At 34.8% G+C, this 22,389-nt stretch overlaps 2 protein-coding genes across 2 annotated transcripts; both read right to left on the reverse strand.

Moving 5' to 3' along the window:
- Window positions 1–6,733: 6,733 nt before the first annotated feature.
- Window positions 6,734–8,599, reverse strand: LOC134847930 (UDP-galactose translocator-like). The gene has a single exon (XM_063865223.1). The coding sequence runs from the start codon at window positions 8,129–8,131 to the stop codon at window positions 7,127–7,129; it is 1,005 nt and encodes a 334-aa protein (XP_063721293.1). The 5' UTR covers window positions 8,132–8,599; the 3' UTR covers window positions 6,734–7,126.
- A 9,847-nt stretch (window positions 8,600–18,446) lies between these two features.
- LOC134848091 (UPF0489 protein C5orf22 homolog) lies at window positions 18,447–19,748 on the reverse strand. The gene has a single exon (XM_063865433.1). It carries the CDS (start codon window positions 19,703–19,705, stop codon window positions 18,482–18,484), a length of 1,224 nt encoding a protein of 407 aa, XP_063721503.1. The 5' UTR covers window positions 19,706–19,748; the 3' UTR covers window positions 18,447–18,481.
- Between the last annotated feature and the right edge of the window lie 2,641 nt (window positions 19,749–22,389).

A 22,389-nucleotide genomic window follows, 5' to 3' on the forward strand; every position in this document is an offset into this window, starting at 1 on the left:
AAAATTTGGAAGATAAATTGTAAAGTTTATTTTGACATTTGAGTGTAACATTGATTAGATAACTATGCAAATTGAAGAATTTCGAGGTTCATTTGAGCATAAGTTTTCTCGTCGGTAAACAGAAAAATCCTAATATTTTAAACTATCTTATAAATCTCAAAAAAAAGAAAAGGGCATGAATTTTTGTCGTTACACTCGTTAATGATCAAATATTAACTTCACAACAGTAAATACCAGGGTTACAAGGTGCTGTTATAATTTCATTTCAAACTCGAACAGTTTAAATTTAGTCGCAAATGCAAAAAAAAAACCAAAGAGAACCTCGAATGGACGAAAAACAGTTTCCTTAATTTTGGGCTGTTGACAATTGCGAGAGCAAGCAAGTGTCTTTTAATCCGAACTAAAAGTTTTCTCCGTAGACAACTTTTCTTACAAATCTGTGAGAAATTGAACTTGGTTTATTTTTGAACCTTAACAACGTCCAGGCTTCTTCCCACTCCACTTTGTCTTGAGGTAACACTGTGCCTTTGTACCCTAAGTTCCGGGTTTTGAGTCCCTGTCGGACCTTTTTTCAGTATGCATGAAATCAAAAGTTTTCCAGGGAAAAATGAATTGGCGAATTTTGTTTGTCTGTTTAATTTTTATTGGCTTAATTTTTTACGCAAGGATTACTTTTTTAAAATTGAGCAGTTATATTATAATTGACAATCGCCCTGTTAGTTTCAATCTTTCAATGCAGATTTTGAATAAGTTTATAAATGCAATTTGTTTCGATTAAACTTGTTGGCGTTTCTGTTAACGTATAATGATATATGTTTTTTGATTTAGTCAGTTTATTTTGTGTCGTGCAAAGAAGTTAAATTTGACTGTTATTTGAAAAAAGAAAACAGTTTGATTGTGGTGTAAAGATGAATCTTTTACCATTATATTGCTCAAATGTTCCTATAACGACAATTTCTGAAGGCGTTTTTTTTGTTTCGGCGGCTCAGTAGGCGACTTGTTATAAATTTTTTATTGCTGATGGTTGAGTTTCTCGGCCAATTTTCTGAAATTGCATTTTCGACTTAGTTATTTCTATTTTAACTTCTAATCACTAGCTTGCAATGGTATGCTTGCTTTGTATCGCAAGGTATGCTTGCTTTGTATCACAAGCCGGTATGTATCTAAATCAAGTCGACAAAAAAGAAAACAAACTAGTAATGATAGAGGCTCCAACTTGACATAGTGACTCGTTGCATATTTTGATAATCAAACCGTTTTTGAGCACATGGGTTTTCTCGATTGCTGGAAGGCCACTTCGCAAATGATCAGAATTCTTTCGTATTATATTAAAGGAGAAAAATTCAGTCATTTTGTTCAAGATATTAGCCTAGTTACGCAACCGAAATTCGATCGAAACTTTTGTTGTACTGTCTGAGACCGCCTCAATTTGAATTTGGAATGAATTTTATCTGAAACTGGAAGCAATTGGACAAATTTGGTTTTTAGTTGATGAAAGCTTTGATGTGAAATAGAAGAGTCGTATTTTTTAATGCATAGAAGAAGACAAATAGAATAAATTTTTCAGTTAATCTAGCAGTCTATTTGCAGCTAGGGAGTTTTATTTACCTAGCTCAATATTTCAATTTCAAAAAGGGGAAAAACCAATGTTGCGTTGTCGATACGAAAAAATAAAAAAAAACATTGTGTTGCCATCTAAGTAAAATTATACCATGTATTATACAGATATTACGTTTTAAATGAAAATTTAATTTATTTCTCTGAGTTATTGCCTAACATTCAGATCACTTTTAAAACTGAACGCCTTGTTCTTTTTTATGCCATTTGTTTTTTTATTGAATTGCGTAATTCGCCCTCCGTCTGACAAAAAATTTAAATGTACACCTAAGACGCAACTGAAAGTGAATCCATAAAATTGAAAATTGAGTATAACAATTTCTCAAATTTTTAGCTGCAGAACTTGCACAAACAGTTTCATCTACAATCATTTCAGTGCTTTTTTGTATGAGAATTCAAAAGCTTCTCTATAAATTCCTGAATAAATTTGAACGCCGATACGATGCCACTAAGCCGATATATATATAGCCGATATAGCAGTCTTGTTATAGGACAAAAACCTCGTATTTAAGACGTAAAAATGAAGTTTTATACCAGTAAAACCAGTTTTTTAAATTTATTTCAACGCGTTCTTGAGAATAAAATTTGACAATAGTGCTAATTTAAATTATCCAGAAGAAATTTTTAAAATCTCAAAACGAATTTTCTCGGGTTTATTTCAGACAAAAAAATGATGAGTACAAAACTTGCACAAAATGTTAACAGAACTAATATGGTCAAATTCTTTTTGTGAATTTAGGGCCCAGAACTTCACCCTAAAAACTATCATTTTTGGTTTTTTAGTCAATCGTAAGTTACGCGAAAACTATGGGTTCAATTGCTGACATAAACATTTTAAACTTATCCTGTTTTGTAGCCAAAGGAAAAACATTTAAGTTTTTTCAAATCATTTTTCATTTTTTTTCTAAATGAAATATTTGGTAATTTAGATGTAAAAATGACACTTTTGGCTATTAATTTAGAACAAGTTTATTTCTGCAAAAATTAGAAGATTATAAAATTCTACATTTTGTTGGGCCACATAGCATGCTCATTTTGATATCACTTTCTCAAAATCGATTCGGTAGTTATGGTGAAACTTTTGATTGACTAAAAAGCCAAAATTGTTATTTTTAGGGTATAATTTTGGCTAATAAACTTGATCAGAATTTTCGGAAATTGATTGGGTAGTTTTGGTAAAATTTATGAGTGACAAAAAAGCCAAAAAAGATCCAAGTTCTGTCCTCACTGTTTGTCTAAAATCAACACAAATTGAGAAAAAACGTTTGAATTTTTGAGTTTTATTCGCAGCCTATACTTTTGTTAAATTAAATTCATCGAAAATAGAAAGGAAAACAATAAAGTTTAAAAAATGTTTCAAACTTTCACAAAGAATTTTTTTTTGATTATATACAGTGCTGTTTTAATTTATCTGGACAAAGCGAATAAAACTCAAAAATTCAAATTAAAACAGCACTGTATATAATCAAAAAAAAATTCTTCGTGAAAGTTTGAAACATTTTTTAAACTTTATTGTTTTCCTTTCTATTTTCGATGAATTTAATTTAACAAAAGTATAGGCTTTTGTTTAAGCCCCTACCACACTACGGACAAAAAATGACTCAATTTGAAAAAAAAACTGTTTTTGTTTTTTTTATTAATCGGAATGTCAACGGTCTACCCCTGTTTTTAAGTGTGGTTTCTGATTTATTGTGAAAAAACACCACGGAAAACTAAATTTTGGGAAGCGATCGGAAGAATGAACTTCACGCAGAGCCCGTTTTAGCAGTTAATACGTTATGCTTTTGAAAATTAGATGATTTTTGTAGTTTCTGCCCAATATTGCATGCAATTGCACTAGCACTAACTATTTACTATACTTCTACAAGTTCTTAATTCTGTTCCAATACCTTGTTTTAAAAACTGGAAAACATTGGAATATAGAGAATTTAAATTATCATCGGTCCTTTGTCACAAACACAAGACACGCAAACTGATCACGCACAGCATAATAGCCAGTGAAATTAGAATTGTTTAATAGTCTCTTCTTTGCAGTTTAGATTTTTCATCAGATATTTTCGGAGCAGCTCGGTCAAAACAAATTTCTTGTTTGTGCTTTCTGAAGGTTGGTTTTGGTTTATCTGTTGTTTTCTAAAAAGAAACACATCGGCAACTATTTCGCCTTCCCACGTCAAAATGCCACCCGTCACAATATTACTGTCGCCATACTTGTACGAGACGCCAAAAGAGTCGATGGACAACAACGAATGAAGTTCCAGCAATGAAACAAGAAACTGTGTATATTAGACGGCTTTCTGGTGCGGAATCAATCGTTCTGACCTTTCATTCTTCACTAGTCCCATGAAATCGTGAGCGGACTGGACTTTAAGTTTCGAATTAATGCATCATTAATTCCGACAGGCGAAGAAGAGAAATTGTATCGATCGTTGATATGGAAAAAAAACTGAAAACTTCTTTTTACGTACGTTGAAATCAACTGTAGTTCTAACGTCGTCGACGAATTCGTTGCTAAAAACCTCTTTCAACTTCTGCGTCGTTTCATAATCGCAACTGTCATTTTCTGTCTTTACACTGGAATTTTGCGGGCTACAAAAAAGAGGAGAATTTCTGACAATACAAACGATTAGAAGTGATTAGAAAGGGGATGTGGAACAATTCACAGCTGAAGGAACATCTAACATTGCAGATGTAAAAAATCTAGAAACCTAGTTTAAAAAAAAAACAAATGCCGCAATTTTGACCCAAAGTTTTAAGCATTTCAGCTACATATCAATTTTCCTTTGTTTTAAGGAGCTAACTGATTTTCTGAACCCTTTAAAAATATATACCTGTAAAGTTTTTGAAAACTCAGATGTTTGAAAAACTGATTTTTGAGGTGACAACTTTCCAAGAAAAATCCGTGTAAAAAACGAAAGCGAAAATCAAAGAACAAGGTTATTTATAAATTTTAAAAAATAATGCGTATCAGGGGTGTTTTTTCTCAAGGGGTCGTTTTTGACGCAAAAAATTCTATATTTGAGGTTCTGACGCGACGAAAAAACTCGTTTTCTTGTTCAAATCTAACAGGTTGCTTCGAAATATTGTTTTTGTCAAACTAAAAAATTCGAAACTCCTATTTCTATTTGACAATTCTAGTATTATCATTCAAAATACCCGTGAGCTGAATAGTTATACCTTCTTGCTGACCACCGTTTGCGTATATTGTTCAAATATTTGCTCAATTCGCTGTGCCGTTTCTTCAAACTCTTGTTTACAGATGTGAGCCTGTCCAGTTTGAGATTTTCAGGTTGGTGCTTCAACGGTGGCCAATTTATTCGCTTGCATCTTCTTATCTCTCCATTCTGATAACCCAAAATTGAGCCACCAAGAGGTTGAGGAGTCGGTCTAACGCCGCTCTTCAATAGAAAGTCCATTTAAAGTGTTGTCAAACTTAAAATATACCTATTAAACATCTGAATCATGTCTTTTTTTCCGATAATTTTACGAGAAAACATAAGATGAAAATCATACCAGCAGGGGCGGATTTAGGGGGGGGGGGGCGGACGCCCCCCCCCCCCCCCTCAGGGATTCGACTCCCTGCCGACCCAAAAGGGTCACCCCTTTGTACTATTTTGAGATATCCAAATTTGGTGACGGACCCTAAAAATTTTCTAAAGGCGCCTTTGGCGCCAATATATACTTACTTTGAGGTGGGAGCGCGCGCCAAAAAACGCAATTTTTTTGGTCAAAATGTTCTAAAAAGTGCCCAAAAGTGCCGTTTTTGGCCTGTTTTTCAAAATTTTGCCTGCAGCGCCAGAAAATTTGACCAAAACAGGGTCTTTTTGATGCTTTGGGAGAGCTCGGAAAATCATTTCGGTCGACCTAAAAAAAAGGTCGACAAAATTTTCAAAAATTTTTTGAAATCCGCCCCCCCCCCCCCTCGAGAAAATCCTAGATCCGCCCCTGCATACCAGTCTTCAATAAGATTCTCAATGGCCAATTAAGCACATTACTTGTGACATGTAGTGTATATTCGATAATGAGGAATTTCCTTAAATCAAAGCGGCCTGTATTCTAAATGGGGGCGGCTATTTTGGGCGAAAACTATATGCGGCGAAAATAAAAGTGTTAAAATTAGGCGAACATTTTGATAAATACACGTAATATTATTCAAACAGCAAATCAACGGTAAAATAGTGACCGCTGCAGCCGCGCCAAGGAGGGTAGGACTCTTTTCGAAAATTAGACCCGGTTATCGCTGCGAAGAGGCGAGGCGCGCCCTGCGGCGACCTTGAACCGACAAAAATCTTTGTAGTCTTTAACCGCTCCTTGTCAATGGTTATATATTCCTCACTTTCTTCGAAAGTCGAAACAATAATTACAACAAGCATCAATTTTTGGCATCTTGAAATTTTTTAAAAGCTTATCGGCACTTCTGTACTTCGTCACTCTTAAACACACCTGAAACTTACAAACCTTAGAAGAAGTTTGATCAAGTGCAAAGCTTGTATGTTTTACCACAATTTGTGATTATAACGGACTTCTTCATTGCGAGGCCAAACTGTGCATTTTGTGAAATATAAGCGGATTCCGCAACAGGCAAACATCAGATTTGTCCCGGAATCCGCAAAACTGCTAGTTTTATTTGATCTTCTCTGCTGTTTTGGATTTCACGGACAAATAGCTAAAACACTGTATTGCTCAAAATTGCTCCAAAAACAGGCAACTTAGCAGAAATCCGAAACAAAATGTGTGGAATCCGGAACAAATTTGTGGAATCCACGACAAATAATATTATATGTGTTCAGTGAAATTAAGCTGTCGCGGAATCCGCAACTGTAATGGGAATCCACAAATTGTAAGCGGACTCCGCAAATTATAAGCGGAAACCGCATAAATTTGCGGAATCCCTTTACATTTGCGGAATCCGCTTACATTTGCGGAATCCGGAACAACTACCCATGTTTGCTCGTTGCGGACAAAATTTACGTTATAGGTCTTTGTACGCGGAATCCACTAAAATTTTGTAAATGGAATCCACTTACATTTTGAAACATGTTCTAAGACTTGTCTCTGGAATCCAGAAACATACAGACACAAAATTGTGCGCCTATCCAGTGCATAGTTTGGCCTCGTAATGTCGTATTGCGCGAAAGCGAAATTTCTCAGAACGGACTCGAGACTTCAACAATTTATCTCTCAATTTGAATGGATAAATCAAATATATTTATTTGAACCTAAGTTCGATGAAAAGTAGTAACATAAAATTCGAACCAAAAGAGAATTTAAAGTCAAATGGCAAAATTGAAATATGTACAATTAAAAATTATGCAGACAAATAAAATACATTATAAAACACGTTAAGGTTGATTACTAATTCAAAGTCCAAGTGATAAAAAAAATCAAGTTTAAGGGTGAAGCCTGAAACATGAAGCAAGCGATCACAGAATTTAATTCTTCAACTTCATTTTTCGAAAAAATAGACTACGAATTTGCGACTGAATAGAGGCTATTAGCGTATCTAATGAGTCTATTTCGCCTTGCCGTAGATAAATGTAGCCCCGACAACTAAACAAGTCCCAGTTACAAAAACAGGAGTTATATTGAAACTGAAAATAAACATTGAAACTATACACGAGATAATGATCGATATTGAAGTTGCGAACCCTTTGAGAATATTGTCTGCGTATTTAACGACACATGCTACTATAAGCCCTCCTACCGCTTGCGTCAAAATCAAAGCAACTGTATATTTGTTATACCCGTGAAAAAATCCCAATTCGTAAACTTCCGCGCCATCGTTGACAAACACAGTCACCAAACCAATTGACACTCCAAATAAAGCCAATTGGATATTTCTAATCCACACTGAAACGTCTGAATTCTTGAGAATTTTTTCGAAATATATTCCAGCAAAACCTGACGTTAAGCTTGCTACGATAACCGCTGAAAACCCTAAAATCGGATTCTGTTCGTCGCTTGAAATTAATTTTTCATTTTTTGCAACAGTCGTTTCTATTTGGACGGCTGCTACTCCGACGGCTAACATCAAAAGTGAGAACCATTTCGTCACCGAAAACCTTTGACTCAGCATTAAAACCGCGAACATAGCCGTTGTCAGAAGCTTACTTTGATACAGCACTTGGAAAGTCGCGGCTGGCAAGTTTGAAAGCGCAATGTAAAACATGTTGTTTAAAACTATGTAGAGAATCGCAGGCACCGAGACTCGAAGCGTGTCGCCAGGTGCTTTCAGGATGTTTTCATTCAGCTGTGAAAACAGTCCGCGGATTCCTCCCTCATTTACCAGGATTATAACTGCACTGCAAATAAGTTTGACCGCTTCTTGGCTGACAACAGCCGTAGTTGAGATGTACTTTTCTCCAGGAGCAGTTCGCGAGTATCTTCCGAGAAGGACCAAAACAGCGTTCTGAACTGCCAGGAACACGAGCGAAGAGTATCGCTTCCAATTAAGGTAGGGATCCGGTTCCTTAGAAGAAATCGCTTCTTTTTTTGTCAGAGGAAGCTGGCTTTTCATTTGGACCTTTTCGCGTTTTTGTTTGTGTTATGGTCAGGTTGTTGTGGTAGTCTTTTTTGAACACTACAGAAAGAGAACGAAAGAGTGTAACAAACTTACAATGAATAAAAGCTTATATCACGAACTTATAGTAGTTTAAAATCGAAAATGATGACCAAATATTTATGAGACTTTTAACAAAGTTAGCAACAATGCTTGAACGTGTTTGCTTTAGCAAATAAATTTTTAGCAATAAGTTGTTTGAATCAGTTATACAGTAGCTTGTAGAATAATCAGATAATTCATTTGATAAAATCTATGTTGAAATTTGTACCTTCTTACTATTTCATACGACCACAATTGAGTATTGAAGCAAAAATAAATGTATCAGTCTTTTTTCAAGGAGAGATCAGAACAAAATCTGGCTCATTAATAATCAATGAAAACTTTGCAGCCGTCGCAAAATAGACTAGTTAAAAATTAGAAAAAGGCAAGTCTTCGTCATAAAAGATAAAAAATAATTTGCACTTGCTCTTCTCAGCATGCACCACTCTTGCTATTTAATAAGTTAGAATTGTTCCCAATAAAGAATATTAATATTTAAATGAGTTCATTTCAATCAAGAGAAAAAAGCACGTGGCATATCTCAGACAAAATCATAATCGAACGCAAAACTTGAAACAAGATCACTTTAACATCCCTTTTCCCAAAACTGTTTCAGGAAAGAATCTGAACTTGGTTTTTATTTTGGAAATTAGAGCCAGCCATATTCAAGTATTCTAAACACATTGCTTAACAACTTTACGCCATTTTAAAATAATGCCGTGAAACATCTTAACTTGGTGTGTGGCGTCTGATGGCGCCGGCAATAAAAATAATTTTTGAAAAACAGCAGTAAGGCAAATAAACATCTGAAAAATTGGACAATTAACAACACAAAGAACAAATCGAACACCACTAACATACAAAAAAAACTTTTCAATAACATATAGTACTTGGGTTGGTATTTTCGATGAAAATCTACCAGCTGAAATTTTAAATTGATCATATTTGATCATACCAGAGGATAAGTTAATTGTCGTTAACATAAGCAGCAAAAACGGCGCAAAGCGCTCTAAAAATCAAGAAAATACAGAAGCACTACAAAAAATAAGCTTGAAAAAGGACCCGCGACAGTTGGAAACCATACTAATTGGTGTTACCTACACAAAGTCATTAAAACCAGGACCTAGGGGTGCTACTAAACAAAAACCTCAGCTGGCAGACTCACGTGGAAACGAGATTGAAGAAAGCTAATAATGTTTTCTATCTCCTGAAAAAACATATTTCCTACAAATTGAAAATATCATGTAAACTGGGCCTGTTAAAATATTTGCTCCTACCAGTTCTTACGTATGGTTTTCAGTGTGTTGCGCTCTCAAAATCTGAAAAATTCTGTAGTCTGGAAAAGAGTCTGGAAAATTTCCAAAAAAGAGCTCTGCGGTGGATAACTGAGACAAAAGATGCCAGTTACCTCAGTCAACTATAAATACTGAACTTAGTACTACTCCAAATGATTTTTCAGCTAAATGACATTTTTTTGGTTGCTAAAAAGAGTATTGAAACTGACTCTAATAAAATGTTACAAAATAAAAACAAAGTTTTGGGAAGAAACTTCGAGATGTTTAAACTAAGTAAACTAAAAAAAGAAAAGGCAAGAGGAGAAGTCACGTTTAGAATTTTTAGAGCAACAGACTGAATGAACTTGTGGATTTCACAAGATTGATGGGTTTGAAAAACAGAATTTTGAAGACGATGTGGAATTGCGTCAATGTGAACTTTTCAGAAGCTAACATCTGCAGCTGGCTAAATGTATGTGATTGCACTGGCTACAGAAACTCGAGGAGGAAATTATAGAGAACTCACTGGAATCAATTCCATCAGCAGTAGGTGTAAATTCTAATCAACAACAACAGGCTTATTTACTATTCCAATTGAAACCGATTTCTTATTCCGATAGGATATCTCCCAGATATCCAACAACTTCAAACCTTCGTATCATAAAATAACTTGAACCTTCCTATCTTAATTAGTACAGAGATACCAACGATTTTGTTATCGTAAGAGAGATTAACGAATTAGCGGGTTAGACTATTGGCGCCAAAGCCCAGTCGGCTAATCATGAAAATCGGTACTGATCAACACAGTTCCAAACTTAGAAAACCAAACCGACGAACGACAAATTCTTAATTTTGGCACCGAGGCAAAGCTGAGGTTTGCAGTAGGGATTCGAAAAAAGTTCGAAAACTGAAAATGAAAATCGAAATCGTAGAAAGAACCCAAACCTTCAAAAATACTTTCTATGGAAATTACGCCAAAAAAACAATAGCACTCAAACGATAGTCTAAAAAACAGGACCCGCCTGGATTGAAATCCTGGACTTTGTGGTCTGAAGCATTGGTGTTACCACTGCGCTAAAATCGCAGAAAGATCCTTGAATTCGAAAGAGATCCAGAAAATCGAGTAAACTTGTGTAACCACTAGGAGAAAAATTATAGTACCCTGTTGAAACACCCTGGCTGACTGCAAGATTGATCAGTTACCCGGATAGTTCATTAATTTTTGGTTATTTTCACTTCATAAACGTCATAAAACTTAAAATTTAGAAAACTCTGAATTCTGAGTTTTTAGCAAGAAAACATTTGAGCACGTGAAAACGTGAAAATAATTTTTTTTTAGAAAATACGACTATCATTTTGGATGAAAACTCACAAAGCATATTTGTCGAAACTTTCAGGCTTTTATGCCGTTTATGAAGCGAAAAAAAACAAAATTGAACGAAGTATAGAGAGAGAGAAAGAAAACACTTTGTCGCATAAACTTTTGCAGTTACAAACCTGATTGTCGATGGAACAAGTGTACATTATTATTGAATACGTGAAAAAAAAGTTTCATCAGTCACTGAATATATAAGAATCTCCTTAAGAAGAAAGGGGGAAGTTGGGTGTTGGTAGAGCCTACTCTTTGTATGTATTAGAATTTAGTCTCTAGTATGCATTTTTCAATTATTCTGTTTGATAGCGTACAGGTTTTCTTCAAGGACCTGATTTTTTGAATAAACAAGTTGAATTTTTATTGATGTAAATAGGAATGATCTACGAAGAAATTCGGTTTTACACAATCCTGGCAGGAGAATTCAGCCGGTGCGATGATTAAAGCGGAATCTAGAATTCGGAAACTGCAGGAGGTTGACTGCTCTAATTCTGTGTTGGCTTAATTTATGAAGATATTGTGTTGATCTGTATTTGATTACATCTCTAGCAGTCGGAATTCTGTGTTTTCCCTCATATATGTGACAGAATGTCTTATGTTTATGTTCATGACAATTCGTGTGCCCCATTTTATTTGCTTTTCCAGCTTGTCTAGATTTTTTTAGTACAACCATTCAAAAGCATGCATCGATAGTGAAAATGGTTTAGGACAAGGGCATTGAGTAAAAGGATTCTGGTTCGTAGAGGAAATTCATCTCTTATGCATTCGATTGTTTCGATTGCAGTAGCCATCTTCTGTAACACTTTGTTAATTTCTTTTTTAAAAGTTAAACATTCATTTACGTTAACACCGACAAACTTGACGGATTCAGATATTTTGACTTTGTATTTCCCACTTGCAGCTTGCAGTTTTCTTTGAGTTTCTTTCGTGATGGAGCAGGGAAAATGATGAATTGAGATTTATCTACCTTTATCATTAATTGGTTTAAAAGAAAACATGAGAGTATTCTTTGAAACTGATTTAATGATGTGTTGCGGACATTGGATTTGAATGGAAACTTAGCAGTGTTGTATCATCGGCATACTGTACATGAGTACATGACTTGTCTAGAATTTGTGGCATATCATTAACATATACGTTAAACAGCACAGGTTCTAGTACAGTACACTGAGGTACACCTTGCTCCAACTTAAGCCAATCTGATTATGCACCATTCACAATTGTTTGCTGCTGTCTGTTTTCTAGAAAAGAAATTACTAGATCAGTGGCTGATGGTTCACAACCAAGAATCCTCAATTTTTGTTCAAGGTCGGGATGTGAGAGTGAATCAAACGCTTTCGCGAGATCTTAAAATGCCGCTGCTACTACATTATATTTATCAAGATGGAATCTGATTTTTCTGTTGTGTACAGAAGAGTATCATTGGTCGAATAACCATGACTAAAATCAAATTGTTTGGGGTTTAGGACATCATTATCAAGCAAAAATTGATTTAGTTGAGCTGAAATTTTTTTTTCAAATACTTAAGAGACAACTGGTGGGTGTTATGGAAATTAGCCTGTAATTGATTGGATCGGCTGTATCTCCTTCTTTGAACACGGGAATAACATGCGCTTTTTTTCAAGCCTTGAGGAAATTCAGCTTTCGAGATACATTCGTTTATTATCGTAGTTAAAAAAGGGTTGATTATGTGCACACTGTCTTTCAGAACCCAAACAGGTATTTTACTAGGTCCTAAATGCTTATTGATTGGAAGCAATAAAATTGCTTCAAACATTTCTTTGTGAGTGACATATCTGAATTGAAAATTTTTGGTATCCGTTCTCAGAGCAGCAGGTTTGGTGGACATTGAAATTGGAGGATGAGTGTTTTTATAGACGCCTAAAGTTGAAAACTTGTAATTAAGCAAGTCAGCTTTCTTTTTTTAATCATTGATTAAATTACCAAATGAGTTCCGCAATTCATTTATCTGGATAGTTTGCTTCATTGTTTTTCTTATGGAGTTGAAAAAGTTCCATTGCATTTTGGGACTGTCAAGATTCTGAAAATGAGCTTTCATCTAAATCTTCTAAAAAAATTTAAGATGATTGTTATATCTATTTCTCGCGAGTTTAAAGGTTTCATAATTAAAAGCTGTTTGTGACGACTGGAAATTTCCTAGTGCAATTTCTTTTTTCAATCTCTGATTCGTCTATTGAGTTCATAACTTTTTTACATAATTGAAGTGGTGGTTCATTACGGACAAACTTCTTTTCAAAAGATGCGTTAATATTTGAAACCTCTGTGAATATTTGTTCGAACGTAAGTAACATATTTGAAACTGTTTGTTCTTGGTAGACAATAAACCAAGGGCTTTGGTTCAGGTTGTCACAAAATCAATTTTTTTTTTGTACTTTTTCTTGTTGAACCTCAAAATTCGAATCGGGACAGTTTTATCTGTTCTTTTGGCTTAACTAGTACACATTGTCATTAGATGGTCCATATTAAATGGTGCTTCAGCTACAAGAAGTTCCTACAACGAGAATTGTTTGTGATAACAGAATCCAAGATAGATCTGCTGTGCCGAGTAATATGCTGGCAACGTTTCATTTGCTATGGACAAATTATATGGTTCAATCAAATCGCTGAGAAATTTAGTTTTTGCTTTGTTCAGGTAATTGATGTTGAGATCTCCAAGGATAGTTAAATTCCTGGCTTCCAAAGCTACATAGTCAATACCTTCCAAAGTGTCTTCAAAAATAATTGTTTAAACTGATTTTGTGGATTGTAAGCAAGAGCTGTTACCTGCCTTTTTGATTGCTTTGATATGAATGGACTAATTTTTAACCAGATTCCTTCGAAGTGGGAGGGACGTAAGAAAATTAGGTCTTCCCGGATCTTAGGGTTAAAATTTTTTAGCATAAGTAGAAGTGTACCTCTCCTGCGTTTTGACCAGAGTATGTTTTATTTCCGCCACATCGGAAATTGATATGGGTTGACATACAGAACGATTAGGCGAAAAGATCGCATGTTTCATCCAACCAAGTTTCAGTGAGACCAATTAGAGTGTTTGAGTCAATAACTTCTGAAAGGAAGCGTATTTCAGCATGTTTTTTTAGGCTTCTGCAGTTTAAAGATAGAAACTTGATGTACTCATGGTGTTGTTTCGCAATACTTTTGAGGTTCTCATAAGACGTGACTGGGTTTGGGTTTACTTCGATGTCCCCGCATAGGAGGAGCAAGGTTTGCGACATTGCAATCTGAAAAAGGGATAAAAAATTGCACTATAGATACAAGCTGTGAACCTACCTTTGAGTTTAGATATCGATTTAGTAGGCGCCATATTTGGGCAGTTCACTGAAATATTGTGATTTGGTCTAATGTCGAAAATAAGGGAAAACATAAAGAGTCTTAAAAAAAATTACTGAACTTGACTTATAAACAAATAAACTCAATTTTCATTGGGCATATAACTGCTAAATCATCATTGGTATGGACAATATCTGTTACGTAAGTCATAATTATGACGATTGTTGTTTATATAATTATAAATTTGGTTTATTTGTGAAATTTGAATAACCATTTTCTCTATAGCCATAGCTCGTCACTCTCTCTGGGTTCTCGGTAACTGATTACCCTTGCTGTTAGCGAAGGTGTATAATTGATTCCCTTAAATATTACGTGTTAATTAGCTTTTTTATAATTTACAATTGAAGCACCCTTCTGCGCAATTTTACGCATCCACTTATTTGAAACACTCCGATCACTTGCTAGACATTTTTTCGATAAAACTAACTCAGTTTGAGAAAACTGGATCAATTTTTCGTGACTGCCACCTAAACACTTTTGCCGATCAACAGTGAGGTGTGCCTTCTTTGTAACAAAGGAAATTAAGTGAACGTAAAACGAATTTAAAGTCAAACCGCGAAAATTCAAGTTTGAGCCTTGAACACAATCATCGACTCTTAATAAGAAAGGAAATCAATGTGAAAACCATAGCTGACTCTTTTTCAACCTCGATCAATTTTGTACAGTTTGATTTTGGCTGGTTCTTATTCAGGGTCATTCGAGAAACTTAACATGGGAAAATTCAGATAAATCGGTGACACTAATGGTATAATGAATTTCAATGGTTCACAATTAAATGACTTTTACTCTATGAAATTTCCGATTCGAAGTGATTAGAGCTTCTTTCGAGCAGTTTGGTACATTTTAATACGCACAAAAATTAGCGGATTGAGTATCCTTTGCTATTGCAAAGGACTGTTTTTCCAAAATCTAACTAAACAATATTAAGGTCGCATTACGTATTTCCAATATTTGGTCTTTATGAAGTCTAAATAGTCGCAACTGAAAGGAGGTGAAATAAGATACTAAAATCGACCCATTTGTCTACCTAGTTTTGCGTGAAAGTAAAAAATACCCAAATCCAGCAACACCATCTTTCGCGGTGTGAAGCAAAATTCAGCAAGATAGCAATTATTTTTTATGGGCGGTCTTTTCAGTCATAAAAATCAAAGCTCAAAATAGAAAATCCGTACGGCAAAAACTTTTCAATCAATTAAAAACTTATGAGCCAAAGTTCAGGCTGAACTTCCAAGCTTTGTTTTCAATGCTGAACAACTTTTCAATACTGATTTCAAATTGGCTCACGAAAATTCCTGCTATTCGATTAATCGGCCATCAATGACTTCCTGGCCACATATTACATACCGAAAACTAGAACTCTGTCCACTATTTTGTATTGGGGAGTGCTATCTATGAAGCAGCAGAAAATCGACTTTGAACATGGAAATTGGAGCTCGTATGTCGACAGTTTTTTAACACCCCAGCAATCCAACAAAGCTTTGGGACCGCAGAAGTTTCGCGTCTGCAGCCAAGAATTGATAACTTGGCTTTACCTAGACTAATTCTTCAGTCATTTCTGCAATCGCATCAATATTTAAGTATTTTATACGAGAACTAAATTGTTTGACAAAAATTTAAACAAATGTTTTCGAGATAATCGTATACTCTGATGGAAATAGCACGTTCACACATTTTGCTCAAGCATGTAAGAATACGTATGGGTCTGTAATTATTAACATCAAGCTTCGATCTCTTTGAAACGAGCGTAGATAACTGCTTGTCAATAAGTTGGAAAACGATACCATTTGAAAGGAAAAATCAGTTAGATTTTTTCGAAGTGGGTACAGTTTCTGAATAGCAAGCTTTAACAATTAAGTTGTTAATTTCATTTAAGACAGAATAATTTATTCTGCATCGATAAAATAATTGACTCTACTTCCAAATCAGTAACAGGATAGTTGAACATCCACAAACTGGTCTCTTCGTACAGTGCTGATTCAAATAAACCGGACAAAACGCGTTAAACTTGAAAATTAAAACGCATTTTTCTCTAATTGCGTTGAGTTTAGACGAAAACTTATAAAGACAAAATTTGCTTAAAATTTTAGCAGAATTAATTTGGTGTAATTTGTCATTTTGGCTTTTCTTAGTTTATCAAAAATTACGCCGAAAATAACCAATCGATCTCAGACATAATTATATCAAAGTGAGCCCCATACGTAGCCCAACAAACTTTAGGAAGGGTATAATCTCCAGAATATTGTATAAGTTAATTTATTTTTGTTTGATAGACAAAAAAGGTCATTTTACTATATAAAATACCAACTTATTATTTAAAAACAATTTTTAAACAATTTGCAATTATTTTGGAGAAAATACCCTTCTTAAACTTTGTTGGGCTATGTAAGGGGCTCACTTTAATATAATTATGTCTGTGATCGACTGGGTATTTTCGGCGTAATTTTTGATTAACTAAGAAAAGCCAAAATGACCCATTTTTGGGGTAAAATTTCGGGCCCGAATTTCGCAAAACAAATTACAACATGTTAATTCTGCTAAAATTTTAAGCAAGTTTTGTCTTCATAAGTTTTCGCCTTAACTCAACCCAATTTGAGAAAAATGCGTTTTAAATTTCAAGTTTAACGCTGCGTTTTATATTTCAAGTTTAACGCGTTTTGTCCGGTTAATTTAAATCATCACTGTACAGTGCTGATTTAAATTAACCGGACAAAACGCGTTAAACTTGAAATTTAAAACGCTTTTTTCTCAAATTGTGTTTGAGTTTAGGTGAAAACTTATGAAGACAAAACTTGCTTAAAACTTTTGCAGAATTAATATGGTGCAATTTGTTTTGCAAAATTCGGGCCCAAAATTTTACCCCAAAAATGGGTCATTTTGGCTTTTCTTAGTTAATCAAAAATTACGCCAAAATAACCCAGTCGATCACAGATATAATTATATTAAAGTGAGCCGCTTACGTAGCTCAACAAACTTTAAGAAGGGTATATTCACCAAAACATTGTATAAGTTAATTTATTTTTGTTTGATAGACAAAAAAGGTCATTTTTACTATATAAAATACCAACTTTTTATTTAAAAACAATTTTTAAACAATTTGCAATTTTTTTTGGAGAAAATACCCTTCTTAAAATTTGTTGGGCTATGTAAGGGGCTCACTTTAATATAATTATGTCTGTGATCGACTGGGTTATTTTGGCGTAATTTTTGATTAACTAAGAAAAGCCAAAATGACCCATTTTTGGGGTAAAATTTTGGGCCCCAATTTTGCAAAACAAATTACACCATATTAATTCTGCAAAAATTTTAAGCAAGTTTTGTCTTCATAAGTTTTCACTTAAACTCAAACCAATTTGAGAAAAACGGGTTTTAAATTTCAAGTTTAACGCGTTTTGTCCGGTTAATTTAAATCAGCACTGTACCTTTGACGTGTTTTCGATGCTGGAATTTTACTGGCTAGGTTAATGCTAAGTGTCGAAAAAAAGTGATTGAATGCTCTATTCATTTCAACGTGAGAGGTTATAATTTCACCATTTGGTTTATTTAAGGATGGTATTTCACTTTGAGATTTATTTGTGCCTTGCACTTCATTTAATAGTGATTTAACTAACCTGCCTTGAGTTTAAACAGCTTACTCTGCTAAAATTGATTTTTACTCCTTTTACTTTTATTTTCAAGTTCAATTATCAGCCTGGCATAGCAGTGCAAAATTTGGTTCCCAAGCTTATCACCCCGTGTTTTGTAACCCCCTTTTTCTTAACCCCCTCTCATATGACCCCGAAATTAGATAAACCCACTACAATTTAACCCCTTTTTAAAACCAATTGTTAGAATCAAATTGAAACTTACTTGAAAAGAAGTCGGAACCATATCGTCGTTAAACATCAAAGCTTTAATTGCGAAAAATTTTGCGAACCAAAATGAGTTAACATGCACGCTGTTAAATGCGTTTTAGATTTGAACAGAAAGTAAAACAGGATCACAATTGCTATAAATCAAGCTAGTGGGTCATGAAAATCGATATCTTAGATTTCGTTTACCCCCGATATAATCCATTAAAATCAAATTATTAAGTTATTTGATTTGATTGGAAATGTTCAGCCTTTCGGATTCTCTGCCATGAGAAAAAACGCCCATGATTAGAGCTTCCAGGAACTTATGACTGAGAAGCCTTTCTGTAAGGGACTGAAAACTGGGTTTTTGAGCAATCAAAGAAGTGAAAAAAAATCAGTCATTTCAAATTAATTAACCGAATAAGTTTAATAAAGTAAATGTTCAAGCTGTTTGTATTGAATTTAAGAACTCAAACTGTGCACTATTCATTTCGTCGTCTGTACTCCCTCTGTCTGTGCTGCCATTTTCATCTTTGTACTCTACAAAGTCGAAATGATAATACACTCCCATCATCTGATAGAACTCCTCCAGACACTCAATTACTTTATATTGTATACGATCCACTTGATCTTTAGGGCAATAATCGTCCAAAGAACTCCTCGCGATTGTCACTAGTGAAGGACAACACTCTGACGATGAAAACGCGGAGGCAACTAGGTGGCTGAAATCGTACATGGAAGACTTGATTTCGAGCTCCGAGCTCTTGTGATGAGGCAGTTCGGTCGTATCAAAGGTCATCCCACAATTGTGAACAATTTCAGGATCATGACCTTTTTTCAAAACTGATGTTAGAGCATTGTATTCCACTGTTCCCGTTTTTCCTTTCAAAACAATGTTCTCTAAAGCGTCAATCTGTCGCCGACGTTTCGACAGACACATATTGATGCTTCGGCGCTCCGATTTTGATGTTGGCGGCTCGAAGTCATAATAACTTCGGATGATTTCAAAATCACTAGGCGAGAAAATACCTTTGAAGGGATTGAGACAACTGAAATAGTCCAAATCAATGTCCAAAATATATTTCTGACTGAGCGTTATTGTCCTTACTGTACTTATGCATTGCTCGTCAGAACTATTTAGAACATATAGCTTAAAAGGCACTTGGTTTTTTAACCTTTCAGGGGGCGCGTAGACAAGCGCCGATAAAAAATAGTCGTGGACGCATGAAATTTTAAGCAACCCAGATACTGGATCTTTGCCAATTACTAAATCCAGGGGTTTGTCGGGATCCGTGTCCGGCAACTGGTTTGCCCAAGGTGGGTGTATCCAAACAATTGTCGAAAAATGTCCAGCGTAAACTGCGGGTAAGATCCAGTTTTCGATTCCCAGACTGGCGAACAAGGCTGACTTATCTTTGATATCATCTGCTTGGAGAGTTTCGGGAATCATCAGATCTGGATGTGCGTCGAAATGTATCAAAGCAAGGTTGGCAAACGGTATTCTTTTGGCGCCGATTTCGCGATAGATAATGTGCAAGGCGTCGTCGTGGTCTTCGACGATGTTGACGGCGATTCGACTCTCCAAGTTCAACATGTGTTGTGGCATAGTTGTTTGAGCTTGCTGCCTTATTAAGGCAGGTCTATGTCTGCTAGAACCAGACGCCATGGCGTCAAAACAAGGATCTGTTTAGTTTTATATCATTCAAAAATGATCTGAAATAAAAAAAACCAGGTGCAGAAAAATTATTTCAACTTGATGCATTATTTGTTACAGCTTTGAAAATTATATTCGTCTCCGGTATAGGATTAAGCGGGTCCTCAATTGGTAGTATTTTATGGCATACATTTTGGTAGATTGATTCTAAAATTTATCTAAAGGTATAATTGGCCCCAATATTTGATAAATTTGAGGCGGAGCACGCCGAACGACGCCATGTTTGCACCGCTGAGAATTTTGACAAAATAGCTTCGTCTCTCTAGTGTTTTGGGAGATCTTGGAAAACTTTTCAAATTTTTTTGACACCACCAAATAAAAATTAGAGCAAATACTTCATAACATAGCAGAAAACCTTCAATAAAATGAAAGTTGCAAAACCAACTCATTCAGTAAATTCTGATCATTAAATTTTTCAGCAAGGGCAAAACAAAAACAACAATGACCCATCGATGAGTTAAAAAGACAACTATCATGGAAATAAAAAATCTTGAAACCAAAATGAATTTTTTTCAAAGAACTAGAAAAACTAAAACCAAATGTAGAAACAATATTTTAACAGAGGCGCAGCGGAGCTGCTCATCACTTGCAATGTAATACTCGGAAAAAATGGACGAGAAAACTTCAAAGCAAGTCGCGAAAAATAGAACAACTTGATCGAAAAAACTAAGTAAAAAAAATAGATCTACTGTAGAAATCGAAAAGAAATTTATACAATAGAATGTAGGTCAGGCGGTAAAAAAACCAAAAATGTCTGAGCAGAAACCCTTAAAGCCGAAAAAAATTTTTTAACCAATTCGGAAAAAAGTTCAAACCTATAAAAAATTGTTGGGCTCACCCCTCTCAAAATGCACACAAAGAAATTTTTGCTCATCAAACGATACAATACGGCCAAGTAAACCGTTTTAAAATATGCCGAAAACTATTAAACCAAGAAAAAAGAAAAGGAAAAAACAAAAATATAATTTTAACAAACCGAGTTGGTAAAATTATAATGAAAATAAAAAAAAAACAAATTTCGAATAGGCAGTATGTTTGAAATGCTATTATTCTCAAAAAATCCATGTGGCCACAGAATGGCCTAGTGCATGAATGAGTCCAGGATCCAGGAGATGAGTCCTGTGCCTCAAGTTATTTACGGGAAAAAAGTCTATTACCCGATTGAATATTCTTGCTAACGCAAGGGTAAAAATCAAAATCTGATTACATCAATCTTTGTGATGGTTTGAGGCTTCAAATAAAAACTTTTCAGATGCTAAAAAAACCTTGAGTAAAAATTTTTTGTGAAAACGGGCAAAGCGACGCTTTTCAACACTTGTTACAAATATGCATTTCATTAAAATAGTGCTGTCCTGAATGAAATTTATATTGTGGCAAACAATTCAAAAAACAAAACTGCCGGCATAAACTTAACATTAATTTAATATTCATACCAAACATTGTACTAAAAAACTTTGAGCCTTGAAATCTGCAGCTCTTCGAAGTACTCCACCTAAAACAAACCACGCATAACAAAAAAATCTCGTCTTGAAACAACGCAAAACGAGTTAACGACGCTGTGAAGCCGCTGTAGCGTCAGCCGAAATAAATTAAGCCGAGTAAACTTTTCACGCAATATAGAAGTAAAAAGTTTACAAGTAACTGAAATGGGAGTTAGAAACTTTAAGCAAACTTATTATACAAACTCAGAAATGAAATATTAATTAAACTGCAAAAATACTGAAAACACGTTTGCTAGTTGACAAAATGACAGTAGACGAAAAAAATATCCAGTGATTTTTAGGCAAGATGTTAACTTAATCAAGCATACAAAACGATCGCCATCAGACAAAACAATACTTGACAGAGGAAAAGAAGTCAAACACAAATATTCCAACCTTCCTTTGCAAGTCGGAGCAAAAGTGCACGTGCGGTCATAAGCTGAAAATACCACGCTTCAGAAAAAAATATCACGCGAATGAAAATAAAATGACTAGACAGTTTTATTTACTAAAGTTTTTTTTCAAAAACTTAGTAGTACATAATATGGACCATTTTTAACCATCACTTGGGATACAACACAAAAATAAAAAGCATAAGAAGTCGAAAAATGTTGAAAAAGAAACAAGGTCTGCCGAAAAATGATGAAAAAGAAGCAAGTTCAACCAAAATTTTCCTGATAATGATAATCCACCAAAATTCTTGATAAGAGTTCATTCTTGGCAAAAAAGCCGGGAAAAAATGCCAAGCAACGGAAAAAACATACGAAGCGGAAACAAAGCCAACAATCTTTGAGCAGACAAGCTGAAAAAAAAAATTGTAAAAAATTTCAAGCCCCCCTCTTGAAACTAGAGATGTCTTTCATTCTCCTAGTTCTCTTACATTATCCCAATTTACTCCAAGTTAAATGTTTTAAACACTTACACTGACAGTACAGTCGTAGCAGCCAGTACTTCACCCTGATGGGTGCAGTCTTTTTCGGTTCCTACCTTTTTAACTCTAAACAACTTAACACCATACAATTTCACTCCCTACTTTTTCTTGCCTTAGCAATTTAAAACCATTATATTTTAAAACCACTTCCATTATTTAACACCGTTTTGATCCAAAATGAAAAGAACTTACTTCAAAGGGGACTTCGGTAAACATTAAAGATT

This window comes from Symsagittifera roscoffensis, chromosome 6 (genome assembly GCF_963678635.1).
Source record: "Symsagittifera roscoffensis chromosome 6, txSymRosc1.1, whole genome shotgun sequence".
Lineage (NCBI taxonomy): Eukaryota > Metazoa > Xenacoelomorpha > Acoela > Convolutidae > Symsagittifera > Symsagittifera roscoffensis.

Bases quoted from the DNA above. Each gene is read 5' to 3' on its own strand.
- LOC134847930 (XM_063865223.1), bottom strand. From the start codon at position 8,131: ATGAAAAGCCAGCTTCCTCTGACAAAAAAAGAAGCGATTTCTTCTAAG.
- LOC134848091 (XM_063865433.1), bottom strand. From the start codon at position 19,705: ATGGCGTCTGGTTCTAGCAGACATAGACCTGCCTTAATAAGGCAGCAA.